Raw genomic sequence first — 21,989 nt, 5'->3', positions numbered from 1 at the left:
CCTGGACTCAAAAGCATTATCAAAGGCAAGAGAAAGAGAAAGAACTTAGCTGTTCCTTATCTGTGATCAAGAAAATTCTGGCATGGTTATGAGAGCATGGAACAAAATGACAAGGATCAGGGTGAGATTTTCCATCAATATTTCATCCGGCAAGAAGTTGAGCCAAACACTCAAAGTGGCCAGATATGGAAAACCCGGAGGCAATTCTGAATGAATCAGGCTGACTCCTCTCCTTTCAAAGCTACTAAATTGTCCCAGAGATGCTCCCCTTTTCTACAGGTTTAAATACCAGAGCTATGGCACTTTTTTCCCCCCAGTAATTCTTAGTTTTTGTGTTCTGTGGAACTAGAAACACAGCCCTTCTCCCTCGTAAATGAGAAGGTTCTACTTTTGAGTAGTCCATTTGGAAAATAATTCACCGCAGCCCAAGAGTACTGTCTCTCATTCCACAAACCTCTGTCCCCCTGCCTTTATGAAACATGATCGTTTAAGACTTAACTGGTGTTCTTGTATACTTTTGGGAAGAAAATGAAGTTATGAAATTGATGCTTAAGGATTTTGACAATTATCAAATGTCATGCGATGATTATTATCATCCTGGACTGGTTTTCTCCACTTTAAAAGAAATACTTGGATATAACAGACTAAGACTCAAGCACTGGATTTCTCAGCCCAACAACTGGGAAGGGATGGTTCAAGCACAAAACACCAGCCAACAAAATAAGAGTTTGGAGTAATGAGGCTCGTGGTATAGCCCTTTGCAGGGTCTTGACGGTATCATGAACCTGAGCAAGCTCAGACTTTCAGTGAATTTATACAGAAGCTCTGAAAGTCACACTGTTTGGTTCACTCGCAGAAGACAAAGTATATTAATAAAGCAACCTAGAGATTTATGAAAATCCTCCACCACTAGGAAAAAATTTCTATGGGTCTTCCCTTCTCCTGTTTCCAGCATGGCCTCAGCATGGCCTGAGTTTATTTGGTGTTAGATATGCATCTACCAAGGGGTGGAGTGGTCTTCAGCGCCTCTGAAAATGCGCAAAGCAGAAACTGAAAACTGGAGAGACAGAGGCGGGAAGGAGAGACAGGGAAATATAGGAAAGAAAAAAGAAGTTCTAGATACTCAGAAGTCAAATACACCTAAGTGCTGAAAATATATGCATATACATCCTGAATGGGCCCCCAGTGTCTCTCTGGAGCATATGAATTCTATGGAACTAAAAATATAAAACCACCCAGAAGAGATGAGTAAGAAAGAAAAGACAGCTTCACATGTGACAGCAAAGGAACTCTACAATTAAAAGCGATTATTACTCAGAGTTCTAGAGATTTCTTAGGAAAGGTGAATGAAGACAAAACTATATAAAATGCAAGTCTAGCCCTCCTAGGCAATCCACCCCAGACAGAAGAAACCCCGAGAAAATGTCAAATGCATTCTTGCTCATCAACCAAACAACCACGGGGTCGGAGACTTTACTGCTCTTATTTCTTCTTTAATTTTTAAAAAGAGCCCAATTATCATGATATCATGATTTATTTCAAAAAGAAAGTTTTTGTTGTTTGTTTTCTTTCCTTTTTTTCTTTTCTTTTTCCCCCCTTCTCTCTTTTTTTCCTAAGGCCAGGTTTGGAGTGATTCAGAACATTCTTTTGTGGTGTGATCATATTCATTCTGCACTAACACCTCCAGTCATTTTTTTTTTTTCAAACAACGTCTTGTTCTGATACGTTCAAACATCTTGATGTTTAGGTTGGGGAAGCTGAGTTGTTGTTTATGAGTTATCTCCAGAGCTCAGATATCCGGCAGCTTTTTCCTAGGAAGTTAGCTTTGCACATGAGAGAAAGGAAAAAAAAAAAAAAAGTACCAAAGAGCATGGGGACAAGTCAGGGGAAGGTTGTGAAAGCTGGAGACGGGGGCAAAGATCAGAAAGAATAAAGCCTGGAGACCTAGGATGGCCAAAAATTAAAGTCACGTGGGCATGGCCATCCCTAGAAAGATTTTCCTTTTTCTGAAGAGGATGTGAAAGGTTGTCATATGCACTAAAATCTGATGAGGAAAACAAACAATTCTTTAAAAAGGATGCAGAGGATTTGGAGGGGTCCACCTTACAATCTGAGGGATGCTACTTCATCCATTCATCGGAACGGGGAAATTCCCCTCCTCCCCTCTCCACCTGGTGAATGTCATCACCACAAAAAGCATTTTGATCTCTTGACTGTGGTTAGAGTTATCATCTGCCAAGCCTGCTTTTATTTGTCTGTTACATACACTTGCTATTCAGTCTGGCCTGAGGTTCCAGAGACAAGTTTGCAAACGAACCTCTCCGGCTAGTTTTCCTTACCCGTGCTTACTTGTGCCAGGTTTTCTCAAGTATTCCTAGGGGTCAAGAGGTTTAAGAAAGGGAAAAAAGAGGGGGAGAGAGGAAGCGGTCATGGGCTGGCGGGAGTTCAAAGGGGAAATCGGACTAGACGCTAGGAGAGACAGGGAGCGGGACAGAAATCAGTTTTCCCCTGCGTTGACCTGTGGCAACTCCTCAACTCCACAGACCACGGAAGAAGAAAAACTCCACAAGGCCACCGGCTGCTGCTTGTGCAATGCAGTTAATGAGCCCCATTGATCTTACAGTCCTGGCCACATGAGATCTCATCCGGGGCACAAAGGCAGCACTGAGGCCATCATGACTTCCTGGGAGACCCCTGCTACGACTCCAGAAACAAGTTCTGGGTGGCACCCGGGAGCCTCCATCCCCCCACTAACCTTCTCTGTGAAACGGTGGCTATCAACACACTTCCAATCAGTCACCCCAGTCCCATTAAAGCAATCATTCTACCAGCGAAGATATTTAAGATTCGATAATCCAGAAGTCAGCATCCTTAAAAATGTGGTGACTTAAGAATCATGGAGGGGGCGATAAAGAGAGAGAGAGAGTACACTTCCCTGTATATCTAATTTGATAAAAAGAAAAAACAAAGATGAGGGGAAAGCTTCCCCAAGCCAGCTGACACGATTTTGAGCTGTCCTGCCAATTTCCTGCAGAAAGCTCTCCTTTCTGAAGAGGGGAAATTAAAGACACAAAATGGAGAGCGCCAGGTCAGGGCTGCCCCAGGGACAACTCACCAGTCTTCGCTTGGGCTTGATGAGGGGTCGGTTCTGTCCGTTCATCTTGTGGTAGAGGCCGCAGGCATTACACAGGTAATGCCCTGTTCCGTCTCGTCGCCAGAGAGGGGTGGATGTCGCCCCGCAGTTCACACACTCCCGGCCTTCTGAAAACAACATCACACATAAGTCACTTATGGAAGGAAGACACATGAACAAGCTGCCAGCAGAATTAGGGAATGAAAGCTAAAGAGACAACTTTTTTTTTTTTCCTCTCTTTTTCTTCCTTTGCGGAACTTTCTCACCTCCAGCTCCCTTGAAAAAGAATGTACAGCCCTCTCATGGCCTGACGATTCCCCATGTACACATACATGCATGTACACACAGGCACACACAGGTACACACACACATGCACACACACGCATGCACACACACACACACACAGCTTCCTGGTCCAAGAAGTGACACACGAATCAGAAGCAACAGACACCTGTCCAGGGCGGCCCCACTCGATGGGGAAGATGAAGCAGAGCCCAGGAGGAAGGCGAATTTCAACTTGAAACAGTTCCCTGAGAAAATCCTGAGCCCCGGACAATGGCAAAAGCTAAACACTCCTTGCATTTCCCTCAGAGGAAAACAAAGATGATCCATTCTCATCACCAGGTCTGTCTATACAGATTGATTAAATAATGACGATCAGGATGAGGCCAAAGGAAAGATTCATCAATGGCTAGATCGAGAAAACAGATAATAAACAGATGACCAGATGGATCAATTGGCTGACTGATTTTTAGCAGTGAGGCCTTTAGGTTTTACTTCCAATAAAACTGGAACGTCCCTGGCTAGCAAGGAAAAGATGAAGATCCCGTAGGGCCCACTGCTTCCCCACCATCTCTCTTACTCTCTAGAAAAGGCCCAGGTTTTCTGCGGGTCCCCAGCCCCTGACACTCCAGTCTGAAGGGTTGGAGGGACACACGGAGGCGTCTTGAAGGCTAGGGAGCTGGAGATGGGGGGAGGGAGACAGAATCAGGGGAAGTGTTAAGAGGTGAGGAGCGGATCAGGACGATGGGCCACTTTGGGGAGGGGGAAGGGAGGCCCTGGGAGGCCCTTCGGTTGGCTCAATAACCAAGGCCTGCCTGCAGTTGCTCTTTTTCCAAAAAAACAAACAAACAAAATCAACAAGAAAACCAGCCAGGCCGGGTTGGAACAATGCTCACTCTAGGGGCTGGAGAGTGACCGGACCGGGCCCACCTTCGGAGGGGAAGCCCCCAGAGGGGAAGCCCCCAGGGGGAAGCCCTCCAGATGCTATTGTAGGAACTGCCTGCCAGCTCTTCTGCACTTCTGCAGGGGGAGGAAGAGGAGGAAGGTTTCTGGGAGAATCTCCTGAGGAAGACACACCAGCTTCACAGCCCACCCAGAGGGACCCAACTGGGAGCCGGTCCTCCAAGAACCGGAGGATCTCCCAGGTGCTGGGGGGAGGCTTGGGGATGGTGGGGGAGAAAGATGAGCGCCTAAGAGTTGTTTTTAAAGATTAATCAGCTGACCCCAAACTACCAGGAAGACAGGATGGGGGTGGGGGAGGGAACCGACTGCCCCTGGAGGGCAAGGCCAGCCCAAGGCCCGGGCCCTGCTCAGGTTTAGGAAAGCCCCAGACCCAGTATGAGGGGTGGCAGGGAATGGACACCCCCAGAGCCTGGGCTCTTCTCCAGGAGCGGGCTCTGAGGAAGGAAACGGACTTTTGGAAATGAAAGTGGCTGTGGCCTCCTTTTACAAATTGGAGGCACGCTGAGTTTTGTCCACTTCGCTTTTCTCAAAAAAAAAAAACAAATGTGAAGGAGTTACGAGATTTCATTTTCCTTGCTCCCAGTTCCAAAAAGATTCTTAACCTGGGGTCTACAGAGAGCCTTCCAAGAAGCCCCGCGATGATCCACACGAGCATGGCCCTAAGCGGGCCAGGAGGGCTTGCAAGGCACCCAGCAGGCTCTGGGCTGAGTCACAAGCAGAGGCCTCTGCTCTGGGGTCAAAAGCCGGAGGGATGCGGCCGCTGAAGGTGCGGAGGCGCAGAGGAAGGAGGGAAGGGCAAGTGGGCGAGGAGTGGCCACAGGCAGCCGGGGGCCCCCAGCCCTTCTGCCCTCCGTGGGACGGGCCCAGCCTCTCCTGGGGGCAGCCAGCCCACGCCCACTCTCCCACCTGCAGAGACAGGGGCCTCGGGCCCCATGCTGCTTCACTCCCCAGACCTTTGGGGCTGTCTCCTGGACCCCAAGTCTCCTCCATCACTAGCAGCTCGGGCTGGACCGCCCCGCTCCTGGGCACCTGGGCCACCTGGGCTGAGGGTGTCCCCGCCTGACACCATCAGTCTGATTTCCTTTCCTTTGTCAGGCGGCAGGGAGGATGACAGCTTCCTTTTCTGAGGGACTTTGAAAGCCAGCAACGGTTGCCTCTCCAGCGAGGCTCTGCACACTAGAGCAATTTTCTGTCTTGATTCACTCGGCAAGTTTGCGATTGCCTCGCGTTGGTTTTCTCTCTTTTTTTTTTTCTTTCCCCTTCTCTCCTTGTTGCCTCTAATCTGTGACTTCAGCAAACAACCAGTTTTCCTTAGGGAGGCCCTGACTGTCTCCTGCTCTCTTTCTCCGCGCTCACAGCCTGGTGTGAGCTGCTCAGACAGACACCTCACGCTAAGGTGACAACCGCAGGCCTCTTAGCATTCAACAGCCATTTTCAGACACCCCTCTGCCTCTGACTGTAAGCCTGAGCCTGGAGTTAGATGGAAAGGGGTACGGAAATTGCAGAAGAAAAAGGGGGGAGTTGAATGCCCCACCACAGAGGGGAGCCCAGGGAGGGGGGGGAAGCCAAGAGTTGGTGCCCCCCTCCCCTGCTGAAGAAAAACGGCTTATAGTCTCTTGTTTGCAAAGACACATCCCAGCCCAACAGCCCGGGCGTTAGAAAAGCAATAGGTGCTCTAAACCACAGCTCAACCGTTTCTCCAAAATGCGACAGCCCTCTCTTCTCTGGGCTCCTCCTTCAGGCGATTGCGAAGAAGAGGTTAAATTAAAAAAAAAAAAAAAAGGCAACCACTAAAACCAAGAGAGTCCCCTTCTCAGGAATTCCCACCCCTTCCACCCTCCTTAGGAGTCTGGAAACTTCCCCTGCACGCTCCACACTCCCAGAAGTCCCAACTCCCTTGCTGCCCAGGTGTGCGGCCCAGGATTTTTTTTTTTTCAAACTGTGAGAAAGGAATAAGGAGGAGGAAGTCAAAAGCCAAATTTAAATCGGCTCCTCTCCTCTCTCCCCAACCCCAAAAAAGAAAATAGGTATATAGGTGCCCCTGGTTCTGGTTTAGGGAAACCGCAACCCTCTCCCCCACCCCTCCCCAGTGTCCTGAGTCTCCAGGAAAGTGACAAAGACTGGCAAACCCGAAAAGGCAGAAGGTGCGCACGACAGGGGTCGGGGGGAAATCAAACTCCGAAATGAGGGCAGAGGACCAAAGGCATTTGGGAAAGTCACTGTGTCCCCTCCCCCCCACAAACCACCACCCCAGCCTCAGAGACCACGATCTTCCCCCCAACTTTTCAGCCCTACCAGAAAAGAGAACTTTAAAAAAAAAAAAATCCCACCCTGACCTCAAAACTGCACAGGTTTGGCTCTTATTGCCAGCAGCCGTCCAGCCTTGATCAACAACCTCCCCCTCCCCGCTTTGGCGGGGACCCTCCGCTCCCCGCTTTCCTGCCTGTCCTCCCTTCCTCCCGCCGCCTCCCTCTCCCTCGGCCGACTTTCATGTACTGAACATGCAGGTCTGAGTTTTTCTGTCAGCCTAACCGCATCCGGGCTCTAGTGAAGTTCCTGGCTCGGGATAAACAATGCAACTGTCGCGTGCAGCAGTCTGAAAATAATTGGATTAGCTGAAACATATCAACTAAATAGAGACAGTCCTGCCCAGGCAGTCGGAGTGAATGTCACCCTGGAAAAAAAACCCTGGAAACTGATCTCATGGTCACTGGGGCGCCCAGAGCCCTCTCTCGGAAGTTTTCTAAACCCGGGTTTTGCAAGCTCTGTTTCAAGACTGGTTGTCTCATCCAGAAAAGACAAGCGATTTCCACCACTTCAGTGTCTACAGAGTCTGTAGAGAGACTGGCTGGGGGGAGTAGCAGTTAGGACAGACCAGGACGGGGACACCCACCCTGAAATGGATACTTCCCAAGGAGACATGCCAATCTTCCCAAAACCATCTCGAAGAAAAAAAAAAAATTACACTGAACAGGTATCTCAAAGAACCCCTGACTCTGATTCAGCCGCTTCGACATGGGTAGTGGATTATTTTATTTTTAAAGCAAAAAAAAATATTTTGTGTGGGCTTTGCATTTCCTTTCATGCCAGCCTCTACACCAAGAAAATACACATGCAGCTCAATTTTAGGGCGGCAGGGTGCTCTTCTAGGAGCAATGAGCAGAGGAAGCAGAGGCAGGCACCTGGGGAATCTTTTTCCGTCCTTCCTAACCCCTCTGGCTTCAGAGCAATCCGGGAGTAGGTCGTCAGATACCTTCCTGCCCCTGCCTAGTACTGGGCTCCCAGTACCCGAAGATACTGCAGGTAACAAGCCCTTCTGATCTTCACTGAGCTGCTTCCCCAGGGCGGAGCTCCCCTCTCTACCCAGAAGTCAGGATTCAAGCCCCCTTTTGCCACGCAGAGAACATGTGTCCTGCTTTTGCCTGGGTCCCGCCCCCGACGAAAAATATACACATACTTTATTTATACATGTCTGTGTCAAGGGCTGTCCTCCGGTGATTGCCTGACCCCCTCTGAGCTGAGCGGAAGGGGAGAGCCAGGACACAGAGGCCCGGGGATCAGAGGAGGGACCTGTTTTGTTTGGGTTTCAGGAGGTTTCGTTTTAGCATTAAACACCAAAGATTTATCCCCTCGCCTTCCATTTGGGCTTGCAAACTGACTAAAGGTTACCGCCAGCACCCTCCAGCACCCCCGCAGGACAAGCAGGAGATGGGGGTTTGTTTTTGTTTATCTTGTTCCTAGTCCAGCTCTAAGGGGCCTTTTCAACCAGATCCCACTTGCCCTCTGCTCTGAAGACAGGACCGAGACAAGACACCACATCCTCTCCCCGCGGAAGCACTGGGAAGGCGGGCTCTCTCGTCCCTGCCTGCGATTTCAGACTGGGGAGGGGGCTGGGGGGCAAGGGGGAAGGGTCTCTGGGGGAGAGACGGTTCCTACCTGTGCTGGATCTCGCCTTGGGCCTCGACTTGCATCCGAAGCCGGTGGGGGAGCCCCCGAGGAGGCTGCTGGGCGGGAAGAGTCCGGAGCTGTACTCAGGGACGTAGGGCGGATAGGTGGTGATGGGGTGGTGGGCCGAGGCCGCAGCCCCTCCCAAGGTAGCCATGCTGCCGCGGGGGTGCGCCGACTCCAGCTTCATGCCGTCGGGCAGCGGCACCTGGTACTTGATGCACTCCTTCTCATCCTGGCGGCCGGAGCCGGCCGAGCCCGGGGTGGACAGGGATGGGTCTGGGGAGACGTCCTTCGGCGGGGTGGGCGGGAAGGTGAAGAGGTGCGGGCTGGAGTGCCCCGCCGACAGGGAGGAGGATGAGGCCGGCGGGTAGACCGACAGGGGCCCCGGGGAGCCGTGGTGGATGGACGTCTTGGAGAAGGGGCTGAGGTTCCAGGGCGAAGCAGTGTGATGGCTGCCCAGGGCCTTGCCACCGTCCAGCCAGGGCAGGGATCCGTGCAGCAGAGGTGGCCGGCACACCTGGCTCCCTGTTGGGGAAGGAAGGGGCCAAAGAGAGATACGGGCAGGTGAGAGCAGCCCCCAAAGGCGCCATGGCGTTCGCGCCCTCCACCCCTGCCTCCCCAGCATCAGGACAACCTCAACACAGACTGGCCCCAGCGGTACCTGGGCCAGCACACCCCCTGTCTCCCATCCCAAGGTCCCACCAGATCCAGGGAATCAAGGGCCTGCGTCTGACCCTCGAGACCTGCTGCGATGGAGCAAGAAGAGGCCCTGGCTTTCCTGGCCTCTCCAGATACACTTTCTAAATTACAGGCCCGAGGTCCCTCTCTGGAACCTGACTTGATTTATTGGTTTCTTTCAATGACCCGGCAGCCCCTAGCCCAGACCTAATCCCAGGCAGCCTGATAAGAGGGTGGGCTGTGAAGGATGAGGCCTAAAGGGGTGAGCCCGGCTGCAGGACTGCTCAAAACCAGAAGAACACACGGACCCAGCGGCCCAGGCCCAGAGCAGGAAGGATAAGTCTTGGAAGAGAGAGAAGGGCCATTTTAGGGTGACTTCCATGTACCCCTACTTCACTGCTGGCTTATAAATAACCAGGCCAGAAATGAGATTTTCAGGAAAATTAATTGCTCAGGCTTTTGGAGAAAGTTACCAAGGCTAGACCCTGGGATGGCACTTTTGTCTGCCTTTGTCACCCTCCCAAATCCTACTAAAAAAAAAAAAAAAAACAGGCCCATCTCAACCCCAGGGTTGTGATTCCACCAGTGTAATATATGAATTTTCACCTGAGCCCCAGAGACACAAAATTCCAGTTTCTGTGTCTATTTCGCTCACACACAGTAAACTGAGCCCTCCTTTAAAATACAGAGCCATAAGGCAGCCCTAACTCAGACCAAAAGACACTCTGAGAGGGGTAAGTCTAAACGGCAAGTGCAAATCCACACACTTATTGATCTTTTAATCCAGTACCTGTCTCAGCGTTTGACATTCTATTTAACCATTAAGAACAATACTGAAACTAAAAATCTTCAGAGAGAGGAAGGGGAGGGGAGACAAGGGGGAAGGAGAGTTCTCTGAACACGGAGGGTCATGCTTCACATTATGCAGGAAGTCGTATAGTAAATAATATTAAGGCTGCATTTACCTCATTTCCACTTAACTGCTGATCTGCACAGAACGAGGGCAAAGAGCACCCCCTCTGCAGAAACAATTGTTTAAAACCTGGTGACAGCAGAGTGAGAACGCCGGCTCCCGCAGGGCCTCTGTCATCAGCCCCAACCCTGCGATGGAAGCAGGGGAACCAGGGCAGATCTCCAGAGCAACTCACACTTCCTCCACCTAAAAGGTTGCTCCTACTTTTCCTCTGGGAACCCGCTTACAGACGGAAGGTTTGAGAGCTTTCCCCCTCAACTACATAGCGCTGGGGTTCTCTTTACCATTTCAGAAGTCTCCCGAACTTCCCAAAATGAAAAGAGAAAGAAAAAAGAAAATACTGGAATCGCATTCATAGAAGGAAACCCTGAAGGATCCTAAATCTTCTTTGGGACCCTATGGGTCAGTTGCAGGCAGGAGGAGAGAGAAAGGAAAGAGCTGCCTGGAGCAGGCAAGGAGGCAACCAAAAAGCATAGACGCAGGAAAATTCTGTGCAGGCGGGAATCTAGGAAACCCCAAATGTCTCAAACTTAAAATGGTAGTCTTTCCACCAAAACCTGGTCAAGCACCAGACTTCCCTTCCTCGGAGCCTAGAGTTAGGAGATATGCCTAAAAACCAAATGCACTAGTTTTAGGCAAAGGCCGAAACACAGCGAGGAGAATAAATACATTCCTTGGGCCCTTCTGGGAATGTGCTGGAGAAACACACCGAGGCACGCCGGCAGCAGCCCCCGAGAGAGAACCACGGGATAAATGGGGGAGCGAAGCCCCAAGAACCAAGCCCCAGCCAAGTTTGGCCCACGCCGGATGCCCAGCCTGGGAGCGGTGACCGGCGGAGGCGGAGGTTCGGCTCTCCCCGCGCCCTGGACCTCCGAGGCCCCCGAAGCCGCGGCCGCGCGGGGAGAAAGGGCTGCCGAGCGGCGCCCGCCAGGTGAGCGCCAGGCCCCCGGGCCGCAGCCGCGCAAAGGCGCCTGCTGCGACTGTTTTGAAAAACAGACTCTAGCGACGTTCGAGACGCCTTCCTCGCCCATTTCCGGGCCCCAGTTTTTTAAATGGAGCAGCAGCGGCACTTGGGGGGGCTTTGGCCGGCTCTCCCCACCCCCTGGGCCCTCCCTACCTCCCCAACCCGGGGAGCCGGGACTGCCGGCCGGGGGAGGGGGGGTCCTCGCACCCGGGGCGCACTCACCGTGGTGGGTCGGAGGGTACCTCTGCACCGTGGCCCTCACCGAGTTTCCGTAGTAGGACGGGACGTGGTTGCCTTGACCGTCGATGTTAAAAAGTACATCCACCTCCTCGGGCAGAGGGTACTGCGCAGGGTCCATGTAGGAGTGGCCGAGGCCCGGGTGGTGAGTGTCCGGGTGCTGCCCGTTGAGGACCGCGGGGTGGTGATGGCTCACCCAGCGCGGCTGGTCCGCCGTCACCTCCATGGCCCCGGCTGCGCTCGCGCCCTCTCGCCGGGCCCGGAACCCGCGCGCGGAGAGAGAGGGCGGTCGGGGGCTCCGAGGCTCCGCAGGTGCTCCTGCCGTCGGAGGGGCGGGGGTCGTTTAAGGATTTGTTTTCAGTGGGGGAATGGGAAAGCTGGGAAGGAAAGGTGAGCAAGTGAGATTTTTTTTTAAATAAATCTTTGCGGGGTAGTTTAGCAAAGAGAAGAGGAAGGGAAAAAAATTCCCAAAATTAGGTACGGGAGGACAAAAAAGGACCAAATTGTAAAAGGGGGCCGAGGACTGGCTAGAATTTTGCAAGTGAGGCTCCTGTGCACCGGGGGCTCCTCGGCGGCTCCAAGACTGAGCCTTTCCTGGGCCACCTGCAAAGGAGAGAAGGGGAGACCTGGATGAGATCCTAAGTACTTAGCACCTGAGTATGAAGTGGCACCTCCTCCCCCCGAGCCGTCCTGCCCCGCGCCCGCGCCCCCGGGACACGCTAACACGCGCGCACTCGCGCACGCCCCCTCCGGAGCTCGGAAAACCGGGAGGCGGCGAAGGACCCGAGCGCATCCCCAGCTGCCTGGCTCTTCCAGGATCCCGGGACTGACTGAGCGGTTCCCACTTGAACGACAGCTCCCTCCCTCCGGGGACCCAGGTCCCAGGACCGACTTTCCAGCCTCCAGAAACTCTCCGAAAGAGGAGGGTTGCGTTTTCCGTGTTTTAAAGTCCTCCCAAATGGAGACAGAAAACAAATCAAAGTTTCTAAAAAAAAAAAAGTCGCCAGTACCAACCTGGGTAGCGAGGAGCAGAGGGGAGGAGGAGGCGTGCGACCAGGAGAGCAGAAACTGCCCGGTCAGATTGCGTGGCTCGCTCTGCCTCGCGCGCTCGCCGTCCCTCTCTCTCTCTTTTCCTCTCTCTCTCTCCCTCTCTATTTTTTTTTTTTTTTACAGGGAATGCATTCTTTCTGAAAGTATCAAGACGGCGCCAGGCAGCTCAGTGTTCGCAGACAGCTGTGGCGCGACGGAACTTAAGGAGGTTCTAGTGTCATCCGCGCCGCCGGGGGAGGAGCCTGGCGCTGGCTAGGAGGGGACAGGATCCCAGCACAAGGAAACTGCAACCCAAACCCGCTCAGGACTTCACCCCCAACCCCCACCTCTCCTCCCGCCCCTCCACTGACCGGAAAGGGGCGCCGCGGAGGGCTGCCCGGGCGGAGGGGCGGCGGAGAGGGTGGGCGAGGCGCGCCAGGGGCTTCGGGGCGGAGGGGGCGGGCAGGAGGGAATACGCGCTCTGGCCCTTTAAATGTGGCTCCGGCTCCTGCCAATTCATTCCGGCTCGATGGATTATTCCGTGCCGGGGACACCGGTCTGCCCCATTCGTGAAGTTTATTTCTACAGACAGCCGTTCTTTTTCAGACTTTTTAAATGAGCAAACTTTTTTTGGCATTCATTCCAAGGTATTGGGTCGTTTATGGATGTGGGGTCTCTGCAAGTAAAAGTGGTCAGGAAAAATAAAATGTAATATCAGAGTACATGGAGATATGCGTCTCTTGAGAACTGCCTAAGAAATTGAGGAACTGGGGAGGGGGGCGAGGGAGGGTTGGGGGGGCGGAATGTGCCTGATTGAAATGTCGGTGGCAACTTTTTGGTGGTCGTGGTCAACATTCTCCCAGCCTCTGGCGTTCACAAGCCTCCGGCAAGAATGTCTCAGCTGTTGCAGCTGTCCCTTCCAGACCTAATATTCGTAATCAATGCGTGCTTTTGACCAGAGTGACAATACTGATGGATGAAAGCGGGGGAGGCGAGAATCTTTGGCTCCCCAAGCACTCGGGTCTTTGCTCCGGTTACCCAACTTGTTCCCTCCTCCCCGCCCAGAGCCCTATTTACTCCCGCTCCCGGCGTTTTTCCCCAGCCCCCTCCTGCGGCCCCCACCCGGGCCGCCGGGCAGGACTGCGGCGACCTCCCCGGGGCCCCGCAGCTCGCGGGACTCGCTGGGTCCGGCCTCGCAGCCTCGGGCGGAGGCAGTGGAGATCAGAGACAGCCCGGCGAAGGGGCGGGGCGCCCGGGGCGGGGCCGGAAAGTGGCCAATCAGCGCGCGAGGCTGCGGCGCGGCCGCGATTGGCCGGCCCCGCGGGCTGCAACCTCCCGGGCGGGTCTCGGTGCTTTGAGCCACTGCATCCCCTAGCGGCGCTCGGGCTGCTGCAGCCGTCCGGCCCCAAAACGCAGCCCGGGTGTGCTAGCGTCGGGCGGGAAGCGAAGTCTCAAGGTTCCACCCGCGGCTCTCCTCAGGGCAATGTGTGCAAGGAGAGAGCGTGGGTTCTCCCGCAGGCTTTCCCGCGGACGGTACTGACAGTTTGATTTGGGGCTCAACTGGAAGGCATTATTCCCTCTTCGCTTCTCTACCCCGTAACAATTCCCTACAAATACACCCTAAAAAAGTCAACATAGATGACACCGTCCCTGAAAGTAGGTGCTAGAGGATTCCTTCCTTGGGGTGAAAGAAAACCATCCATACTCAGCCTTAACTTGGTGTGGGAGACGGGGGTGGGGGGTGTCCTGCTTTAATACACAATCCTCGTAGAAAGACTAACAAACTTCATTTGGAAGAAACAGTGGAAACACGGGTCTTCCTGAGGTGGAAGTTTTCTTGAGTCTCCGTTTTCTTAAATCTGATGTTTGTTAGGTGTTTGTTAGAAACATCAGCTTGAGTTTCTAGACACGGAACGGTAAGAAAGTCCCTAAATTAACCCCCTCCCCATGTTTCTCCTGAGCCCACTTAGTCCCTGCTTATTAGGGCGGCCCAGTAAAGGAGCATCGATTTTCCTTCATTTTGACCACGTCTCTCTAGGGCCAGTCAAGCTGCCAGCCTCTCCTGCTCACTGCGCTCTCCAAACCTTTTAATTATTTAGTTTCTGTCTAACATTCACCGGAAACCGCTCCATAAACAAGGACAGACGGACGCATACACATTGTTGCTAAAAGTCCCGAGATTCAGCTTAAGGATGGTTGCAGAGGCTGGGGGGAAAAAAAAATGAAAAGCGCATCTTTGCGCGTTGGTCTAGGACCCGCCGACACTAACCGGACCCCAGTTCAAAGCCACGCGGAAAATACCAAACGGAGCTCTTTGGTCCTCTGCGCCGAGACCTGAAAATCCAGGAAATAAAAGGGACCCATCCTCGGAATGAGACGCTGCTGACGCCAGGACTTGAAAACGTTAACTTCAGAGGCTAAAGCCGATTTTAAAAGACAAAGAGAAAACATCCCTGAGAAGGAGGCCTTCCGGTGTAGTGGCGCCTCTGATAACGCTCAAACTTTGGGGGGGAGGCATTATTCATTTTAATTAAATCATGAGCACCAAGTCTGGCTGCACTGACCTGAAGAACCACCCCCAACCCTTGGAAAAATAAAAGATCTCGAAGGCCCCTTCTTGGTCTGGGTGGTTTGGAGCTGGCAGAGAGGGGTGGGGGGCTGCGGCTGGGTGCCCGGTGTAATGGAGCCAGCCTGTAGGGGGTATTTAACATTTAATTCCCAGCCGGTCCGCCCCTATTCCCGGACTGACAGTGGGTAATTGGGAAAGAGGACGTTGCTCTTTTGATGGCCCGCGCCGGCCAGTCTCGCCGACGCCACACTGGGTTTGACGTCACGGGCCCAACCCCAGAGCCAGGAGCACAGAGCTGGGGGGAGGGAAAAGGAGAGGAGGGGGCTACCGAGCAGGGAGGGCCGAGGTCGGCCCCGGGACCCACGCGGAAGGAAGGGGGAAGGGAGCCAGGCCAGAGAGAGGCTGCGGCGCGTGGCCTGAGGCAGAGAGCCGGGCTGCGGGAGTCTAGGCCAGGCCCGGCGCCTGCCTGACCCGCCTTGCGGGCAAATGCAGGCCGGGCTTCCTCCTCTGAGGGCGGGCGGGGGGAGCGTGGGGGCTCGAGGCCGGGTGAAGGGAAGCAAAGGTGGCACTGAGCCCCCCTCTGCCCTAGCCCGCAAAGCTAATCCCAGCCTCCTGCGGGAACGCCTCAGCGCCCTCCTGCAGATCTGAAGCTCCCCCTCCCGGGCTCCCACCCAGGACCCCGACCCGGGCAGGTTTAGAGAGCCCCCGTCCCTCCTCTCCTCCCCGGGAGCGGCCGGCGGAGCTCGGGTCAGGGAAGCGAGGTGGAGACCTAAAAGGATGCTGCCGCCGCCGCCGCCGCAGCAGCAGCAGGGCCCTGGGCTCCCGCAGAGCGCTAGGCCTCCCTCTCCAGGGCAAGGGTCTGGCCGAGGTCTGGATGCCTGGGACCCCTGGGGCGAGCATCCCGGATCCGAGGCGGCGACGGCGCGGCTACCGCCCATCCCCGGTCGCCCGGAACCGGTACCCGGGCTGAGCGTGGGGCGGCGGGAGCCGGTTGGCCTATCTGAAACGCCAGGCCTCGAGGCGGCTGCTTCAGGCGTCAAGTTGAGCGGGGTGTGTGTGCCCTCTTGGGGAAAGGGTAAGAAATGGAGCCTTCCTTTCTCTCCTCGGTCGGGGTAAGCGGGGACCCACACACACAACACACACACACACACACACTCCCAAACACATGCCCCCCAGCTGAGGTCCCTCCCACCCGCCCTCCCGGGATCTCAGACGCTCTCAACGGATGCAAGTGGGGAACCCAATCCAGCAAAGGAGCCAGAGCCCGTGGCGTAGAGAGGAGGAGCGTGTCCCCCCCCCCCCCCCGCCCCAGGCTCACCCCTGGGGTCGCAGGACCCAGAGAGTGGAGATCCACGCGGCCAGCGTCACCCACCCGAGCCTGGCGACAGGCGCGTTCAGGCGAGCTCCGCGGGGCCGAGGTGTCTGGAGAGCGGCCCCGGGCGCCCGCGCGCGGCCCGCCGAGGGTAACCAGAAAAGCTGAGCCTCGGGGTCGAAGTCATAAAGTTACTAATCCCGTGCAGGGGGAGTGAGCGTGCCTCGGGCCGCCTGGGGCGGTCATTTGAGCGTGTTTACTTAAGGACTTTGCAAGCGGAGCGCGCGCGAAATAGTCGGATTTCCAGCGAGGCAGCAAATATTTGCAAGCGAGAGAAAGAAGCGGAGCCCGGCCGCGCCGCCGCGTCCCTCCCCCCGGAGCCGCGGCGCCGGCTTGGGCGGACCCGGCCGCGCCGTAGAAGACAGAAATGAAGCTGGGAACCTGCGGGGCTGGGGGGCAGGGAGGGCGCAGAGCCGCAGCAAAGACCAAAAACTGCAGTACGGCCCCTAGGCCCTGGCGAGCTGGGGCTGGGGGAGGAGAAGTCCTTTCCAGCTCGATCAATCTTCCTGGGCTGCGATCGGTCAATAAAAATGGTGTGAACCGACCGCGATCGTTGTGCGTCTGGGGAGGAAGTGGAGGCCAGAGGTGCCGAAGCTGGCGCCAGCGCCCCGCACCAGTCCCGTTCGCGCCCAGGCGGTCTGCAAGCCCCAGGCCGGTGGCCAGTTCGTCGCCGGGAGCCCAGCGCGGTCCGGCGAGGCCTTTAATTGGGTGTCTCCATTTTTATAGTGGCCATTGTTGGAGCAATTAGCGAGAGACAATAAGCGCCAAGAGGCGTTTAATTCGATTCCGTGCGCCGGCTGCGGCGCTCTGGAAGAAGTGGCTGGCCCTGGAGGGAAGATCTGGTTAAGTGCCGGCTCCCTGCCTTGCCAGTCTAGTCTTAGATGTGGGAGTTCTCCAGGGGCAAGTTGAAAGCGGAGTGAGAGCTTTCACCCAAGTCCTGGACTGGGAGGATCCTGTCCCGGGTCTCGCTAGCCCCGCGGGGCGCCCCCGGAACCGGCGCGCCCACAGGCAGCACGCGTCCGGCTCGGGTCCCCGATTACCTGTTAGAGGGAGAAAAGCAAAGAGGAGAGGGACGTGGAAAACGGCCTCCTTTCTTCTTAGCCCTCGGACCCCCACCTCGATCACCCGAACCAGCCCAGTTTCCTTCGCCATTAGGGGAGGAGGGGCAAAGGAGAGAACCCCCTTCTCACGCGTACACACCTCGCCCTTCACCAAGCACGCCTCGCCACCCCCTTCCCTGCCTCGGCCCTCGGATTAGGTTACCGTGGCCGAGCGAGGATTTCTACTGGATACGAGAGTAGCACAGGTAAAGCTGTATAAACAGCTCGCCGGCTGCCGGGCGAGAGGGTTACGCGGGGGACACGGCTCAAGGCGCCACCGCCAGGCCCGGCTGAGCGAGCGAAGCGGCGGGGGAGCCCGCTCGGGCGCCGTGACCGAGACAGCGCAGGCTAAACACATATTACAAGACATCTCTGCAGCTCCCCCGCCTCTCAAACCCCCTTTCTCTTTCCCGCATGAACTGAAATGCAGAAACTGGACAGTGGAATCACAGGATGATGGAGAGAAGCAGGCGGTGGGCAGTGCTGATGGTGCTGTTCAAATGAAATACAACTAGCGACCAGGGACGCAGAATAAAGGGGATCCCAAATCAGACTGGCAAAGGAAAGATGCTCGAGGTAGAAACAGCAAGGGGGAAACCCGCGGGAACGCAGGCGCAAAGCGCTCGCGGCTCGCGCACCGCTACTCCCGGCTCCCACGCCCACCCGCTCAGGCCCAGGAATCCCTGGAAAATGAGCCAGCGCTTTGGGGATGGTATGTGGTTTGATTTACTTTTTTTTTTTTCTCTCTCTCTCGCTTATTCATCTATCAGCTTTTAAAACTCGAAGAAAACCCGCCTGGGCCAGAACGGGCTACCAGAGAAGTGGAGAGGAGATGAGCCAGGAGATTACCGCCGCCCCCCCACCCCGAACCCGCCCCCAGCGCCAGGCCGGGCCCCCCAGCTTCGAGGGATCCTGGCCCTTCATGTGCAGCTACCCTTTTCTCCCGGGTTGAGAAAAACCCTGATGGTAGCGAGATAAAAATTGGGTGGGTAGGGGTGTAGCGGAAAGGTTGGAGGGGGGAGGGAGAGGAGAGGGGATTTCTCTTTTCGAGTTTACCAATGCACATGTCAGAGGGGTTGGCCACGGGGGGAGCCCCGGGGCTGGATGGGTGAGAAAGATTTCCCCTTGATGGGGTGGATCGAAATGACTGCGAGTCACCCTGCAGGAAGGGGGCACCTCCGACCTCTCCCTCCCTCCTGGCTTTAGGGGCCTAGGAGACAGGTGGAACCAGGAGAGAAGGGAAGGGATGGGGGGCACTCCAGCAGGTCCCCGTGGTGTCTCCGCCGTCAGAGGCCGCTTGTCCCGCCCAGCAACACCAGTGACTTCAGAAGCGGCCCGCAGCGCCTAGACCCAAGCTCTCACGATGTGGTTGGCGTCCTCAAGTCAGGGCTGAAGCCTTCGAGACACCCAGGGAAGGGAGCAGCCACCGCAGGCGAGAAAGGAGTCAGCGGTGACAGATCCACCCACGTGAACTCCAGGTCCTCGCATTTGGGGGGCGCCGGCTCCATCTCCCTTCGCCTCCCAGGGTCCCGGCTTTGTCGTGGCCGCCTCACCGGCCCCGACCCTCTAGAAGCCCCGGGCCAGCCCTGAACCCAGCGCTAGCCGCCGCCGACTCTCCTCCGACCGCTTCATTTTGACATTTCAGGAAGAGGAGGGCTTTCTCTTGGGGCTACTGTGTTTTTTACTTTTTAGGGTAGCCGGAAAACTGGGGTGTCGGCTGCTGAACAATGATAGTGCGCTTTGAGGGCTGGGAACGTCATGACCGGGACGGGGAAATGGAGAAAGGTAATCCGTGCCGACCAGAGGCCAGCTTCTAAAAGCACCAAGTCTTCCTTAGACACGCTGGAGACAGCCAGGTAAAGTCTGGGGGCCTCCCCGGCTCTCAGAGGTTCACACTTCGCCCAGCCGCCGCCTCTCCCCGCCGGCCCGGCTCGCGCTGGGCTCTCTGCTGCCTGCCACCTCGCAGACCCCAAGCAATTTGTTATATAAAACAAAACAGCAACCACACACGTGTACCAGCACACCCGCAGTGACGGACACCCAGGGAGAGCTCCGCTCCAGCGCCTTGGGCCACGTTTCTTTCTGGTCCTTCCAACAGCCTCATCCCTGCCACCACCTCTAGTCCCAGCTGCCTGAAGCAGAAAGGGAGGTTCGGACTTCAAATCTGGGGCTCCCTTGGCCCCGCTCCCTGCGGTGGGTAAAGCACTCTCTAGTTACTCCCACCGTTAAGAAAGAATTGATCAGAAATATTTGATCCGCATACAAAGACGTACCACGGAAGGAATGCACTTTTCTGTGCGAAAGGCTCCAGACTGGGAGGAGTCCACACCTGAGCGCAGCCCAGAAATGGTTAGAATAGCCGGCTGCCGGAGAGTCCTGGGCCTTCGGACTCAACCCCACGGCCTTCTGAGGACCTCCCGCGCGGTTTCCGGCATGTACTGCCTTAACCCCGGAGAAAGCGGCTCTCAGCCACCCAGCTCCCTGCGTACCTGCCGCAGTCCCGGCCTCTCTGGGTGGCCCTGCGCTGCTGGGCGTCACCTTAGAGAGGCTCCGCTGATGCGCCCTAGAGGCGCCCACTCCCCTTTCTTCACTGCACCCCCGGACTCACCCACACCTCATGTATCGTTGGCAAAAGGCAGGATGGCCACATCAAATTAAGCAAAAGGCAGCTTCCCAGTCTCCGGCTTTTGGCAGGAAAAGACCAACCCCAATTCTGATTCCCCGGGACTGGAGGAGATTCTGGTGTAGATGGGAGGATGCGCATGGAGGGGCGGGGTGCCGTGCAGAGCTTGTGTCCAGAGAACCACTCAGCCGGATTCTCAGACCCCAGCTGACTTCTCCAGCTAGGAACCTTAGGCCTGGCGGGACAACGCTGAGGGCTGGGCCTCCTGCCTGGTCCCAGGAAATTGGTATGGGGGCCCCGAAAACCCTACACCCACCTGGGTCTTGATTTGTCTGCCCTGGGTGCCATATCCCACCCCAGATTCGGATGGGCAGCAAACAATTCATTTCCTCAGGATCACACATTTTAAAGGTTTAATGGTGAGCCTGCTCCCCGCGACCAGCCATTTGGTCCTGCAAGCATCTCCTAACCAGGACTCTTCCTGGGTTGACTCTACCAGCCTGGCTGGTACCCCCCTGCCTCAAGCCTGTCATGCAACTGACAGCCGCCCTCCGGGCACCTTTTCTGCCACAAGCGCTAAGGGATGAAAGGGCTACAAATGTTACTTTATTATTATTTGTTCCTTTAAAGTTCCTCAACCCCCACCCAGAACCCCAGCACTCTGGTGAATGTGAGTGACAAAAGAAGAAAAAAAGCACAGAGGAACTGGGAACCCAGCGGAGCGAAGATCCTGAAGGTTAGACTCCTTCCCATCCCTGCCCTGGACAGACTTACCCATGTCCACTTCCCAAGCACCCCCCAGTGTCTGAGAGGAGGGAAAGGTGAATAAAAGCAACTCTCAGATACTCTCCTGTTCAGATACTTTCTGAGAATGCAACTTCCTTGCATTTTAACATTATCTGTTTTCATTGGGAACTGCTTCCCAACCAGTGACTTCTTGGAGGTCTGCTGGTCCAACCTCCCTGGAGAAAGTAGAATCCTAGTTCCCTCTGCCCCTGCCACTCCCCACTTCCCCAGCACCCTCTCCCAGGCTGCGGTTTTCTCACCCACTTTAGGATGCTTCTGGAATCAAAGGTGCCTATCAGCCACTAGCTCCCCAGGGGATGGCAGATGCTCACACATCTGGGCTCCAACTTTCAACCCACAGCCACAGCTGTTTCTTTAATTGTATTCAGAGACAATGAGCCTAATCAGGCACTTGTGGGCAGAGGGAAATAAACATGAAATTGACACTCGGCAGCCACCTTGGGGAGAAGGCTGAACTGCTCATTCAGACTGGTTCTTTCCCCAACTCTCTGCCCTCCCTGAAGAGGAAAACATGTATCCAGCCCTTCCCCAGCCTTACCATCCTCTCCTATTTTTAAATTTTTCTCCACATGCCTAGTTCTACTGGCTCTTTCCTCCAAACATGGACAGGCACACATGCACACACCACACTCGCCCAAGGTCATTGCAGAAAGTCAAAGATTTCCAGAGACCAGAAAGAACAACAAGGACTGGGGTCTAGTTCATTTTCTTCCAGGGGCAGCTGTCCTTCTGGAGTGGAGACCGCCTGTTTATTCTCTCCACGTGGAGCAGGGAAAGCCCATGCAGAGTGAGAGACAGAAGATAGTGATATTCACTGACCTGGGTAGCTTGCTCTCGGCAGCCAGCTGTTTTTTATTTTTTATTTTTTTCCTGACTTGCTGGAGATCTGAAGGCAGAAATGACAGGCAGACCTGGCCACTCTTGTCGCTGCTGCGGTCCTCGCCGCCCCAGCGGCTTACGGCATCTCACGCAGGCTTCCAGCGAGAACTAAAACCAGGGTGATGTGCATCCTTCCTAGGAACCCCCCTCCCCCGCCTCCTGCTCACCGTAGAGAGCAGAGCTCTTCCGGGTTGCGAAGAGGGAAAGGGAGGGAGGGAGGGAGGCTGAGGGAGGAATGAATTTCACCCCCTTCTGCAAACAGGCACGCTGCACATCAGAAGTAAGTGACACCAGCAGAGTTGGGGGAATGAGGAAAGACTGTTTGAAATGTGACCAGCCCCCTGGTGCCTACAAAGTCCACTGTCTCTGGCAGGGCTGGAATTAACACTGTAAATGTCACTAGTAATGTTGCCTGGGTCACCAGCAACCATA

At 55.3% G+C, this 21,989-nt stretch overlaps 1 protein-coding gene across 3 annotated transcripts in view; it reads right to left on the bottom strand.

Moving 5' to 3' along the window:
* GATA3 (GATA binding protein 3) overlaps nucleotides 1-21,615 on the bottom strand; it is a 29,757-nt gene extending 8,142 nt beyond the window's left edge. The window contains exons 1-4 of one of the 3 annotated variants that reach the window (XM_043884477.1): nucleotides 21,498-21,615; nucleotides 11,164-11,781; nucleotides 8,315-8,851; nucleotides 3,116-3,261 (exon numbers count right to left, since the gene is read on the bottom strand). In XM_043884477.1, coding sequence (XP_043740412.1) covers nucleotides 3,116-3,261; nucleotides 8,315-8,851; nucleotides 11,164-11,404 — 924 coding nt within the window. In that variant the 5' untranslated portion in view covers nucleotides 11,405-11,781; nucleotides 21,498-21,615. Of the gene's footprint in view, nucleotides 1-3,115; nucleotides 3,262-8,314; nucleotides 8,852-11,163; nucleotides 11,782-12,192; nucleotides 12,358-21,497 lie in introns of those variants that run through there. The other 2 variants (XM_043884476.1, XM_043884478.1) reach the window with 2 other exon arrangements.
* Between the last annotated feature and the right edge of the window lie 374 nt (nucleotides 21,616-21,989).

Source organism: Cervus elaphus, chromosome 23 (genome assembly GCF_910594005.1).
Source record: "Cervus elaphus chromosome 23, mCerEla1.1, whole genome shotgun sequence".
Classification (NCBI taxonomy): domain Eukaryota; kingdom Metazoa; phylum Chordata; class Mammalia; order Artiodactyla; family Cervidae; genus Cervus; species Cervus elaphus.
The sequence above is the reverse complement of the archived record's forward strand: the minus strand, read 5'-3'. Positions and strand labels throughout refer to the sequence as shown.